Here is a 14,101-nt window from a genome sequence, read left to right on the forward strand (position 1 = left end):
TGGCTATTTGCATTGCAAACCTGATTCAGTGGAATGCTGTGTTTGTCTGAAGCCTGCACTACAGAGATGCCTGTGCCCATTGAAACCAGCTTCATTTCTGAATATGGAATGTTCTCAATTAACTCCCTGGGAAATAAACTATGGCTGGTTTAATCAGCCAAGATTTTGATTAACTGATTCAAGAGATAGTTCTTGTCTCTTCTGAAAGGGACAAAATGATTGCACAAAAATTACATGTCTTGCTCTAATTTCTGGCTCTCAAGAGCATGGGCACTTGGTGGATTTTGTTTATGTGGAAGATGGTTTTGAGTTCTAGCTTATTCTTCTTTAAACATGTCATTTAAACTATACAGTGCTGTATTTTTCATGTAAGTGAAGAAATGCTTGGTGCCAAGGCTGGTGCTCAGCATCTATGTGCTGACAGAGACACAGAATGTCTCAGGCTCACCAAAGAAAAGGGGCTTTAAAAACAAATCACCCAGTGGGAAGGTCACTGCAAGAAACACAAATCTGAAAAACTGCACAGAATCTTGTTTGAACTAACATTTGAGACCATTTTTCTATTTCTAATCCTATTTCCCAGGTGTTTTCCCAGGCAGGCTCTCTGCCAGGTCCCTGGGGAGAGGCTGTCTTGTGCTGAGGCAGGTTGGCTCTGGGAGCAGCAGGCTGGTGCTCACTGCAGAGTGAGAGGACTGGGGAGGGTTTATCTGTGCAAATGGAGTGCAGAACTATCATATCAGGGACCTTTCCAGCTGCGAAAGGAGCTCAGCACCTTATTTTGTAGATTGTGCAGGGCCATTCTGCATCACTGGTTTTCCATTCTAGGGAATGGAAAGACACCAAGATCTTTCATTAAAACCATAAAAGTGACCAAGATATTTAATTCTAACCAGCCACTTGTGTTTGAGTCATGTCTGAGGCATTCAAGGAGATTGTAGACTTTGCTTGCAGCTCCAATTGTGCAAATTTATTGGTTTTTTTCTGGGTAAATGTGCTTAGGGCACCAGCATCAAGCAGCAAATGTGTCCAGCTGCTCTTTGGTGGGCAGAGCAAGCTGTCTGCCTGGGGACTGGATTTGGGAGGAGGCTTTTTAGGCAACTTTTCAATGGCAGAAGAAAAGCATTCATGAGAAACAAAGACATTGGGGGAAATACAGCAAGAGGGTCCAGGGATGTCTTGCTTTACTATTCTTTTACTTGTTCCCTGCCAGTTGTGTGCTACATATCCAAACCTGCACATTTGCTGCTCTAATTTCTTCCTCTCCTCCATACAACTTTGGTAATAAACAAGATACCTACAAAATCTAAAAGGAGGAGAAGGCTGATTTACTTTTACCTCATGCTCTCAATATCTTGTTATTTCCTTCTGGCAATTAGCAACTCATTCAGCTGAGTTCTGAACAATCCCTGTCTCTTTTGCAGTTCAATGTTACAGAGATTACAAGTAGAAATTGGATTAGCCCAGGCTTTCTTATCAAGTGGAAATAGGCAAAATGTTAAATATTCAGTGATCAAAAAAAAGGCCATTTCTGACTGGTTTGTAGCGTTGATAGTTTGTGCATAAAAACATTAGAGATCCTCTCTCTCCAAAAAGAGCATTCATTTGTTTTAGTGGTCTGCTTTCAAAACTGAGCTAAAAGAAATAATGAGAGCTTAAAAACACGGATATGTGACTTCTTTTGCTGTAAAGGAGAGGGCCAACAAGTGGAGGGCAGTGTGTGTAAAAGCAGCTGGAGCGTAGCTCTGCCGCAAGCCGGAGGTATTTGTGCCATTACCGTGTCCCCGAGAAGGTGAAATGTCACCGCACCCTTGCCTTGGCTGCCGGGGAGGGCAGGACGGGGGCGCAGCGGGGTGAGCGAGGTCGCTCGGGCTGCTGGAAATGGCTCCTGGGGGTAACTCAGGGGCTTAGAACCTCTCTGAACCCGGGCAGGATTTCCAGTCCGTGTCGCGAACCCTCGCAGCCTTTCCGCCGCTGTAAGCGGCTCATCCCGCGTTCTCTGCCCATCTCCTCCTGCTGTCCCTGCTGCGGGGGGGTGACACAGCCCTGCCCTTGCCCGTGTCCCCAGGGTCCCCGCCGTGCCATCTGGGGGGTGGCCCGAGCCCCCAGCCCTGCCCAGCGGGCCCGGGAGGAGCCGCAGGGCCGGGCCGCGGATGGGCAGGATCGCTGCAGCTGATCGCTATCGGGGAGCGCTGCCGGGGATCCCTCCTGGTGATCCTTCCCGGTGACCCCTCCTGGTGATCCTTCCTGGTGATCCTTCCTGGTGATCCTTCCCGGTGACCCCTCCTGGTGATCCTTCCTGGTGATCCTTCCCGGTGACCCCTCCTGGTGATCCTTCCTGGTGATCCTTCCTGGTGACCCCTCCTGGTGATCCTTCCCGGAGATGGCTCCCGGTGACTGCTCCCGGTGACTGCTCCCGGGGGTCGCTCCCGATGACCCCTCCTGGTGACCGCTCCCACTGATCACTCCCGGTGCTCCCTCCCGGTGACCCCTCCCAGTGACCGCTCCCGGTGCTCCCTCCCGGTGTGCGGGGCCGCAGCGGCTCTCTGTGAGCGCTGACCGAGCTCGGGCACGCTTGTTCTGTCCTTTGGCCGGCCAGGCTGAAAGAGGCGCTCCTTGGGTTGGCGGAGCAGGGGGTGGGAGCCCTTCCGGCCAGCTTTGTGTTTCTGTGGGTTTTTAAAGCATTTTTCTGAGCGCTCCGCTCAGAAACACTTCACCACATAGAAACCCCGCGTCACGGTTTTGTGAATGAGCATCACAGGCTGAAACCGTTCTTTTCCCTCCTGCTACTTATTTTGTATTTTTCTGCAAATAGGGAATCCATATCGCGCAAACCCTAAATAGTTACAGCAGCTATCCCTGTGACAGAGTTTACATTCACAGCAGTCCAAGCGCACCTCGAACAGCTGGCATTTAAAAACTCTGTCTGAGGCTGACAACAAAATGGATGTGCCGCCAGCCAACTGCTGTATTTACTGCTCCTGAAGTGCGTTTGGGAGATGAAGAGCGGGGTTTACAAGCAGGCTGTGCTGCTGAAAACACTGCAGGGGACCAAGATGTCAGAATTAAATAATCAGCTATCTCAATGCAACGTGATGATGATTTCACAGAAAATCGTGCAGTGTTTCCAAAGTGGGGACCCTGAGAGCAAAGAAGTTGCCTGTGCTGCCTCTGTGCTGACCATGACGTGTCCAGCCCATCCCTCCAAGGACTACAGTCCCAGCTTTGCCTGGCCCTGCCAGGTGATGAATATAATCAACACAGTAATCATCAATTTAATACATTTGGAAGTGCCATCCCTCCTAGCAGCTAGGTTACTTGTAGGCTGTAATTAAACCTGCCTTCTCTTCTTTTCTTTGATGCACTTGTGGGCAGAGTGATATTTTCCAAGAAAAAGTCATCCATTAAAAAAAATGAGGGTTTTGATGTAATTTATTAGGAATTTGGCACATGCAGAGACTTGAAAATGTTTCATACTGTACTAAATGTCTGTTTTACTTAGGGTGGTGACTATGCTTAGAAACTGTTGGATTAAGCTTAGTAAATTAGTATGCTGCATTGATATATTTTTCAGGATATTAACTGTGCTGTTAGCAGGAGATTCTTTTTGTGTTATCATCTTGTTCAGAGTTTTTGTGAGCTTTTCAAGAGATTCTTCTTTTGTGAGTGAGTGGTAAGAGGTTCTGGCCCACTGTGACAATAAACCATTAAATGGTTTTCCAAGGTACAAGGAATGATCCAAGAGGACATTGCCAAGGCTGGTGAGGGGCTGGGAACACAAGCTCTGTGAGGAACGTTTGAAGGCACTGGGGCTGTTTAGCCTGGAGAAGAGGAGGCTTAGAGGTGACCTTATTGCTGTCTACACCTTCCTGAAGGGAGGCTGCAGGCAGCTGGGGGTCAGTCTCTGACAGAACCAGAGGACACAGTGCCTGAGTGTGCCCGGGTGTGCCCGGGTGTGCCCGAGTGTGCTTGAGCATGCCTGGGTGTGCTCGAGTGTGTCTGGGTGTGCTTGAGTGTGCCCAGGTATGCCTGAGTGTGCACGAGTGTGCCCAGGTGTGTTTGAGTGTGCCCGGGCGTGTTTGAGTGTGTTTGGGTGTGCCCGAGTGTGTTTGGGTGTGCCTGAGTGTGCACAAGTGTGTCCAAGTGTGCCTGAGTGTGCTTGGGTGTGCCTGAGTGTGTTTGGGTGTGCCTGAGTGTGCCCGAGTGTGCACAGGTGTGCCCGAGTGTGCACTGGTGTGCACGAGTGTGCCCGGGTGTGCCTTAGTGTGCCCAAACGTGCCATGGTGTGCCCGAGAGTGCCTTAGTGTGCCCGGGTATGCCTTAGTGTGCCCGAGTGTGCCCGGGTGTGCCCGAGTGTGCCTTAGTGTGCCCGGGTGTGCCTGAGTGTGCCCGAGTGTGCGCAGGTGTGCCATGGTGTGCCTGGGTGTGCCTGGGTGTGCCCGAACGTGCCATGGTGTGCCCGAGAGTGCCTGAGTGTGCCCGGGTGTGCCCGAGCGGCTGCGGGTCCGGGTCCCGCTGCTCAGGCTGTGCCTGTCCCCAGGGGAGCCATCGGGCACACTCAGGATCTGCCTTGGGGCTTCCCCAGCAAGGAGGAGCAGGAGGTGGCAAAGGGGCTCTGCTGGTGCTCCCCGTCATAGCCGCAGGTCGCTCAGCTAAAGGAGCAGCTCTGGTGATGGTGGCACCTCAGTGCTGCCTCTCTGCGGTGCTTCTTGTCTGCCTTGGGCAGGGGAGCTCGGCCTGCGGGGAACTGAGAGCTCCTGGTTTCTCTCTGTGCTGCTGCAGGTGAGCAAGCCCACCATGGACCCCCTGTGTGACTGCAGCAGCTTCACAGGGTCCCCTTGAGCAGGGAGGGAGCAGCCTTGAACAGGATGAATAAAGGCGTGTGTTTTATCCTGAGCCTACCACATTTACTGTGCTTGTTTGTAGAGAAGGTCAGTTCAGTTTACCTTGAAAAATCAGTGTTTTCCAGATTAGTGGCTTTTAATGAGGATTCTGCTGCCCTGTTGCTCCAGAGGGAAGCACACAGAGCAGAACTCACAGCTTTGGGCACCAGCACTTCCAGTGAATGTGGGTGTGTGCTTTGGAAACTGGATCTGGGCAGCAGCTGAGCAAATGAGAACTCAGACAGCTCTAAAAAGGCAAGGGGCTGCAGAGAAAACCGTGAAACATGACTGTGCAGTGGGCCTGACTGCAGGTGTGCAGTGCAGCCCCAGTGCTGCTCACCTTCCATCCTGCTGAGCAGAGCCACACCTGGCACAGGGTGTGAAAGAGGCAAAACTGCCCCATCTTGGTCATCATCTGCCTAAATGCCAAGGAAAGGTGTACAAGGAGCAGGAAGAAGCCAACCCCCAGGTTTAGGTGAGCAGAGCATCCTTGAGTCAATAGACTTCAGCCCAGCTGGTGAGGGAAAATCCTGTTGATAGCAAGGGCCAGTAGGAGGAGAGAGACCATCTCTCAAAGGACATAGAATGTGTTATAAACCCCAACCCTGCACCACAGGTAATGAGACTGTACTACAAAATTAATATGAGAAAACTTAATACAAAATCCTCCTTTAGTTTCTCTCTATTTCTGGGATAATCTTTGCCCCTATTTTTTTTTCCTTTATGTTACCAGGGCTTTGGAGAAAATCATGTTTCGTTGCTGGGCTTTCAGAGGCCCTTACTGTGCTCTCCAGGTGCTCAGTGATGGAGCACATGCCAAGGGAAGGATAAAGTTATTAGTTTTGCTTAGGAGAAGGCAGCATTTTCCTCCCCTTCAGGAGCCCCCATGGAGCTGCTCTCCACTGGTGTTTTAATCTTAATCATTGTGCTGGATGTGTCCCAGTTAGGTGCTGATCCATGTGCACTCTGCAAAACCTTTCCTCTTTCATATAATTCAGATTTTGGGAGGAATCTCTGTCTGGGAGGATGATGAACCCTGTGCCAGCTCATTCCTCATGGCTCCCCATTTGTGGTACTCTCTGCCCCACTGGGAAAAGCAAATTCCTGCTGGGTTATTCCAGGCTCACTGTCTTTATTGTTGCACTGGATAGGGAGCAGGGCAATTGTGCCTGCACCAGTATGTGGTGCACCACCTTAGAATTATTCCTGTGAAGCACACCACAGATTTATGTCATGCAAGAAATATCTGGCAGCAGGTAAAGACCATCCCTTAAAGTAAAGCCAGGTGGGCACAGAACTCTGATTGCCAGATTGCCACAGCTAAACAATGAAGCCCAAAACTGATTTGTGTTCTGAATCCTTCTCTGCCTGTGTCATTTGAAGCTGCAGGTGGCTGGATGCCCCTCTGGTTCTGGACAGCCTTGACATATGGTTTCTGCCGTTCCTTTGCATGTGGCACACCAGATTTTGGAAGTCCTTTTATAAGTAATACCATAAAAGTGATCTGGGTTTTTTTTCTTAAGCAATCAGGTGGATATAAGGGAGGTATTTGGATAGGCCTTAGGAAGGATTTACCAGGACTCAGAAGAAAAATGATGGGCTTGGAAAGTTATTTAATTCTTTAGAATTATTCAGCTCCTGACTGGCATCCAGTATTTGGTATTTCTCTTGCTCTGCCTGGAATAATTTCTCTCACTCTGGGGTTTGTGTAAAGCATGTTTCATTGAGCTCAGAAACTAAAGATCAGAAGTGACCATCTGTGACCCCTTAGAAGGCATCTGGATGCATATTTGCCACTTCTGAAGTGTTGAGATAACACAGTGCTGTTGCTGATGGGGCTGGAAGCCTTATCATCAGATATAATAATACATTCCAGCTGCACTTGGTGTTTTTTAGTCTTTCCTAAATGAAAATGAGTTCTGCAGGTGGTTAATGCTGGAGGATAATTTGTTTCCGTGCTCGTTTGAAGCCTTGTAGCAAACCCAAAGCTGTGAATAAAAGATGGAAATAAAAGTAGAACGTGATTTCAGGAAAAAAGCCCTTCCATTTTCTGTGCTGGTGAAGTGACTAAACCGTGTGGCTGCTGATGCAAACCTTTCATCTGCCCAAGGAAAAGGGTTATTATCTTCAGCTGAAGCTGATGGGACTGAGCAGCATTTGAGCAGCACATCCAGGCAGATATTTGCATGAGAAACATGAGGATGAGACTTGGATGTATTTGCAACTTCTGAATCCCCGTTATGTTTTTGATTGTACTGCCCTTTGGGAGTGCCTGGGACACCTTTCCTCTGGCTGACCTGAAACCCAGGAAGGAAATTTCATGCTCCTCTCCTCCACATTATCTTTTTCATTCTGAGATAACTTTTCCTCTCCTCTCTTCAGCTGAAGTCTGGAAAAATATGTTAAGGACAGCAAGTCAGAGGCCATCAGCCTTGCCTGAGGGAGGCAGGGAGATGCTGAGAAGGAGAGAGGCTGGATTCCAGAGTCCTGGCTGGGTTTGCTGCAAGGAACCTCTGCAGGTCAGCAGCTGCACTGGACCAGGCCATCCCTGACTCTGCTGAGCCCTCCTGAGATGTTCTCTGGGTGCTCCCTCCTCTGCTGTGCTCCACTGGGCTGGCTTATTAACAGCTAATGCAAATCATCATCACAGGGAGTATCCAGAAATAGTATTTTTTTTCTGGTGGAAAACATTGATTTGCTTTAAGAAAATGTTAGGTTGATCTGGACCAATGAGCTGGAGGTTCTGAGCCAAGAGCTGGAGGCTGCATGGTACCATCACCCACCCAGAGGTGTGGCTGCTGGGATGCTCAGCCTGGTGCCATAATCCCTGGGCTCTTGGACACCCTGATGCAACAGCTCCTCTGTCTGATGGTGCCTTCTTCCCAGGATAAAGTCTCAAAGATGGCAGCATGTTTCAAGAAAGGCATTCACAGAAATAAAAAAGTTTATGAACTGATGGAAAAGCAGCAGGGTCAGTGCAGGACAGCTCTGATAAAACCTGTCCATGGACAATCCCCAGTCAGGGACATGGCAAGAGAGATGTGACTTCCCAGGGATCCTCATTAGCTCAGGTGCTCTTCAAAACACAATTTATTGCTGGGTGGGGCTTTGTGGGGAGAAATGTTGTTCTTTCTGGAGCATGCAGGAGGCACAGCCATTACACTGGGCAGCCTCTTGCTTGCACAAGCCATGCATCAGTAATTAGTGGACAAGTTCACTTAATTAAGCCACTGAGGGGATGCTCTCACAGCATGGCCATTGCTCTTTAAACTCCTTTGCTCTTTAAACTCCCCCACACACAGGAGGAGCATCACACTTAGAGGTCTTTTTTTTCTTTGAAATAGTTGGGTGTGAACCAGGAGAGAAAACCATTTCCCTATTGCCCATATGTTTATCTCATCAAATGATCCCAGTGTCTTTAAAAGGGGGGAGTGGTGGCAATAAATTGTCCTTTTTTGTGGCCACAGTAGTTCATGGCTTGGGCTCTGCCTTTCCAGAAGGTGATCTGGGTTGAAATCTGTGCTCTTGTGTTTGCTTCCTACTCCTGTTGGAGCAATTGTGTGCCAAATGCAGATGGAGTATCTCCAAAGTACATCTTTGCCTTGGAAAGTCACCTCAAAGGGTGCACACCCCCAGCAAGGCTGGGGATGCAGGGTTGTGCTGCTCCATGCTACAGCCTCATTGGTTGGAAAACAGAGAAAAGGCCTGGATTTTCAAAAATATTTGGATTTTCTTAATTTTTTTTTTCTCCTTGGGAAGAAAGACTTTTGTTTTGGAACAAGACTAGATATATGTGGGCTCTACAATGCAGAAAAAATTGTATGAGACAGAAATCTTTAATTATTCCTTCATTTCTACTTAAACTTCATTATATTCTGCTTAGTTAGTTGGGTTATGGCTTCAATAAGCTCTTGAATTAGTCATATTAATGTAATAAAAATTGAAAGCTAATTCACAGCCAAGTGTTCTGGTACTTGAAAGACTTTTGAAATTATTTTCCTGAAAACACGAGAACAACTTGTCACGATTTTTCTTTTTAGCTTATTGTTGTGTACAGGAGTGTTAAATATTTGGCATCTGAAAAAAAAGTTGGTAACTAATGCTCACGTAAATGTTTTTCTTCTGAAGGGATTTGTGATACCTGATTGCTCCAAAAATGTCCTCCGAAGGGAAGCTCAGGGATGGAGGGTTAGGGATGACAAGGGAGCTCATCAGGAGCTGCCACCTCCCATCTCACCAGCCCTGAACCCCAGATCCTGAATATTTGCAGAATAAAAATCCCTACTGGTATAACCCAGGTGGGGCTTAGTTACTAAAGTATTAAACCACCAGATCAGCCTGTAAATTGATTTGTGGCTGGGTATTGCACGTGGCTTTTGCTGTGCAGCTCCCAAGCTGGGCCAGAGCCCCCCTGTAAGAGCAGTGGGGACGTGGCTCTGTGTCAGCAATGTTCCCAGCAGGCAGACTCCTGGGGGATGGAAACAGCCTGCTCAAGTACCCATTGATTTCTCCTTACAGTTTTTCATCTGAACATTATCATATTTTTTTATTAAGTCAGCTTGTGACTTCAGTAATTTCTTTCATTAGCTTTATTCTGAAGGCAAGATGGCTTAAAATTAAAAGCAACTTCTCAGCTGCGTTAACATTCAAGCACAATTAAGTTAAATCACACAATGGCAAGATGTGAGGAAATAAAAGACCGATTTTGGCAGCAGCAGATCAATTATTACAATGCAGAATCACATGGAATACAATAACATATTTTTTTTTCTCAGTAACATGCCCTAGCTGCAAACCCATAACCACGTCAGTAGGTGTTTATAAACAATAACTGTCTTCTGGAAAATATTATTGAAACATTTTGTGGGTCATGCTGCTGTCAAAGCTACTTTTCACATGCTGCTGTCAAAACTACTCTTCATGTGTCTGCAAGCAACATTTGACTTCCCAGGCTGTGTGCTGGAGAGAGCCTTGGGGAACAACCAGCCAGGGTCCTGGGGCTGTGCCAGGGTTGGAAATGCATCTGCTGGGGGCTCACCTGAGCTCCTCTGCTGCTGCACTGCTCAAGTTCTGTGTTGGGAACCACTTGCTGCAAAGTGCTGAGCAGTGCCAGAGCCCCTGGGACCAGGAGTGGCTCTGGTGCACAGTGGGTTCAGCGATCTGCCCATGAGAGCACCAGGGAAGCTGAGCCCACAGCTCCCCAGGGGGTTTTGTAGGATTCAGGGAAGTAATTCCAGAGTTTGAGGAATATAAGTCTCCAAGAGATGAAGATAAATTAGTGCAGGAGCTCATTTTGCAGAGAGGGGCAGCTGCAGCTTGTGCCACCAGCCCTGCAGGAGAGACCCAAGACAAGAGGTGACACCTTCTCACCGTGGCAGGCAGCACTACCCAAAGGGGCTGTGGTTCAGCACCACCTCCTTTTTCAGCAGGAGACAGGCTCAGGCAGCACCTCCTGGGCTCCAGGCATTTGTGCTTGCCTTGGTCTGGGTGTCAGGGCAGGGCTGCAGGAGGATGCTGGCAGGGAAAGCCCTGATCCACTTATGCTGGCAGGTTAGACAGAGCAGGGACGAGTTTAGGTAAAGAAATAACTTCCCAGGATATAAATGGATGGATAAGATATAACTCTATTAAGGGGTCATTCCAGTCCTTGAATGGCACTAATGATTGTGTGGGAATAGGAGGCACAAAGAGATTAGCAGCAATCTTTATTTCCCAAGCAGCTGGTCTGTTGAGATGTTGTTATGTAAACTTAATGTTCCTGTGTTAAGGAGTAATTGTGCCATTTTGTCTGGAGGCAGTCCCAGGCAAGAGCTGCTTCATAGGGGCAGAATTAGGAGAATTGGTCCATTGAGAAAAGTATATTTTACAAATTTTTATTCTGAGTAAATGGGAACAAGCACATTCCTGTGTGAGTGTCTCACCGGGGTGTTGCCAGGCTGGATGTTTGTAAGGAAGTCAGAGGAGCTGATGTGCCAGGTGTGCTGGGTCCCCCTTGGGCAAAGGTCCCTCCTCAGGGGGGATGTACAACTATTCATTTCCCTCTCAGGGAACATCCAGAATAACTTGTGAGCCTGTTCCAGCTGCACAGATGTTGAAGATGCCCTGAGTGAACCAACCCTGCTCTTCTCCACAGGCTGTCCCCACTGGTGGCTGGGGGATGCTGAGGGTGTGGGTGATGTTGTTGGAGTTAAGCCTGCAGGAATTCTAACTGCAGCCTTCATCTGTCCTTGTCATTAAAGTTGTCTTTCTTTCTCTCTCTTTCTTTTTTCCTGCTTCCTCCCTGCCTTGTTCTCCCCCTCTTGCAGCAATGTGGACACCAAGGAGCTCTGTGGTGAGTGCACTCCCTCCTTTGGGCAGCAGCAATCATTGTGTGCATGAGGGCCTTCAAAGGTTGCATGAAACCCTGCAGAGATTGCAGTGCTGTGGAGCTGGGGATCTCAGCCCTGCTGCTGCTCTGCTCCTTGTTCCACAGGAAAATTGGCAGAACTTTTTTCATTTCTGTGCAACACAAATGGGGTCAGAGCTAAGCAAAGTACATGGACCCTGTTCAATAACAAGCTGGATTTTAATTTCTGGAGGTGTTGTGGCTTCCAGCTTCACTCTAAAGTTCAATAAACTCATCTCCCTCTGCAAGACCTGTAACATGTTTCTCCCCAGGCCAGCCTTCCTGTTTCCCAGCAGGCTCTCTGAGGAGTGCACTACATTTGTTGTACCTCCCACAGCTTGCAAAAATTAAAGGCTGAACAGAAAACCTGTGATAATATTTTGTCCCACACCTTGACCAGAAAGGGGATGTTTCCTGCTGGGATTTCTGAAGGGCTTTTCTTCATTAGGAGGTGACTCAAACTGCTCCCTCAGGTGTATTTTATTGTGGATGCTTGATATTGGGAAATGCTTCCTGCACCCCAGCTTTTTGGGAGGAGATGGGAAGAGAGGTGCATAGCCTTGCAGAGAGCTCATCCATCTCTTCTCCCCTCCTGTGCCAGGATACAGAAGAACACATGAAGACACCTCAGCAGGTCTTCACCATTTACCTTCATCACTTTGCAGTTAATTCCAGCCCTTGGAAGCCTGGCTGGGAGTGGGTTGTGCAGACAGAAATGGGGTTACTGGTGCCTGTGCCAGCACCAGGCAGTTACTCCCTATTCTTGATACCTTAAAGACTTCTCTGTCCATGGGTGTGCCTGCACCAGAACATTGTCCAGGGTTTCTCTCCTCCTGGTGCACTCAACCCCTGCCCTCACCATTTTGAGCATCCAAGCTGGCAGCAAAAGCAGCAACAATTCCCCTTTCCACTGGTTATTTCTGCTTGTCCTTGCTTTGGTAGGCAAGAAACAAAGACTTCTATAAAATCCTTTTGGTTTGGTGAGGATATGAAGGGCTTGTTCCCATCCCTCCATTCCTACTGCAGAAGGTCTCCTTGCCAGCTGACCCAAGAAATCAGCTCTGGGGTAACAATGGCATTGTTTAACCCCTCACAGCTTCCTCCATCACTCTGATAAAATCAGGAAATTACATGGCTGTCACCCAGTGTGATCCCATCTCACTGCCTCTCCCAGGGGTGAAGCTGCCAGGAGAGAAGGGAGATAAACCCATCACCTCCTGGGAAAGCTGGGGAAAGCCAGAGAAAGGATCCATCAGCCCAAGTTCCTGCCTAGATCTGTTATCTGCTACATATCTACCCTTGCCTGTGATTTATTTGCTTTCTTCTCCTCTAAGTATTAAACATAAACCCCCAGTTTGTCTAAATGGGAGCTGTGGTGTCTCTCTTAAAATGGGTTGTGTGTTATAAAATGTTGAGAGCATCTTAAAAGTTATTTCTTGAGCCCTGCAGCTTCACATGAATAAATAATGCTAAAGCAGCAGAGCTGAATACTTTGTTAAAGTCAGCTCTGCTCTCCTCCCATGTGCTCCTTGGTCAGTCTCAAGGGCTGTGCCCACAACAGCTCATTTCCCCTGAAATGGATGGCTCCAGCTTTTTATTTCAGGACTTAGAAAAAGTCTTTACCTATCAGATCTGCTCAGTTTTTCTTTCCCAAGTAGGAAGGAAAAACCAAACAAGCCCACTGCAATGAGAGTGAGCTGTTTACTTATCATGGAACAGCTGCTGTCAGTCATGCTGTGACATTCCGGTTCTGCCAAAATCTGCTTCCCTTTGGATATGTTCTCAGACTGTAAATAGCTATAGGCACTTCTAATTAAGCCAAGAAAACCTAATTAGTGGGATTGTTTCCTGAAGTTTATGTCTTGCTGCACTTCACAGAGATGTCACCTCAGTGTGAAACTCCCTGTCCTAGGCTGAGGAGCAGCACTGGTGGCTTTTAAGGAACAGCTTTTTGCTGTACTCTGTGTCAGTCACCAGAAAAGGGAAAGGACAAGGATGGCACAGAGGATGTGTGGCTCCTTCTGTGGAGAACACGTGATTTTGGGCCCAGCTTGCAGCTCTCTTCTCTTCCTTTGAAGGCATATTTTACTCTCAAAAGCTTGTCCAACCTGTGATTGTGGGCTGAGGTGTAAATATGACAGGAATGTAGGGAAAGATGTAAGGCCAGTCTCAGCTCATATAAACTGGGGTGAATTGGAAGGCATTTGAATGCTTTGAGTGGCAAAGAATGTCAAGGGAATGGAAAGGGAATTACTTTTGAGACCCCTTCCTCCATGCCAGCAGTAGGAGGGAGAGATACCATAAACAATCAAATGCAGAAGTAGGCATAGAAATAAAGAATCTGATGAGTTATTTTCAATGGGGGCTACTGGGTCTTACATCTCCTTTCTGCAATGGTCCCAAACTTCATGGGAATCACATCACTTCCCATCCCTGCAGGACAAATTGTGACTTTGGCTAAGGACATAGAGTATAAAAATACCCCTGGAGCCATCCTCTCAGGTTTATGTTACCACCAATAATAGACCTTGCTGTGCCAAGTAGCCTCAAGTTACATTAATGTGTTCCCATCATGCTTCTCTTGGTTTTCCCAGACTATTTTGCTGACCATATGGGAGACTATGAGGATGTTTTGGCCTCCCTGGAGATGCTGAACCTCTCCATCCTGAAGGCCATGGACTACACCAAACGGGTGAGTGCTCCTTCCTGCACCCCACCTTTCACAGGCTCAGGGTGAGTGGTGTAAAAGTTGCATTAACAGAGCACATAAATCTGAAAGGTCCTCATCCTCTTCAGCAGTGCTGTGTCCTCCTGCTCTGCAGACAGCACAGCCTCT

General features: G+C 48.0%; 1 protein-coding gene across 1 annotated transcript in view; it reads left to right on the forward strand.

Annotated features, from left to right (window-relative positions):
• Nucleotides 1–14,101, forward strand: part of NECAB2 (N-terminal EF-hand calcium binding protein 2) — a 71,020-nt gene that overhangs the window by 42,367 nt on the left and 14,552 nt on the right. The window contains exons 4-5 of the mRNA XM_066557219.1: nucleotides 11,186–11,211; nucleotides 13,860–13,957. Of these exons, the coding sequence (XP_066413316.1) occupies nucleotides 11,186–11,211; nucleotides 13,860–13,957 (124 nt within the window). The remainder of the gene's footprint in view (nucleotides 1–11,185; nucleotides 11,212–13,859; nucleotides 13,958–14,101) is intronic.

This window comes from Molothrus aeneus, chromosome 11 (assembly GCF_037042795.1).
Source record: "Molothrus aeneus isolate 106 chromosome 11, BPBGC_Maene_1.0, whole genome shotgun sequence".
In the NCBI taxonomy this organism is placed as follows: Eukaryota; Metazoa; Chordata; class Aves; order Passeriformes; family Icteridae; genus Molothrus; species Molothrus aeneus.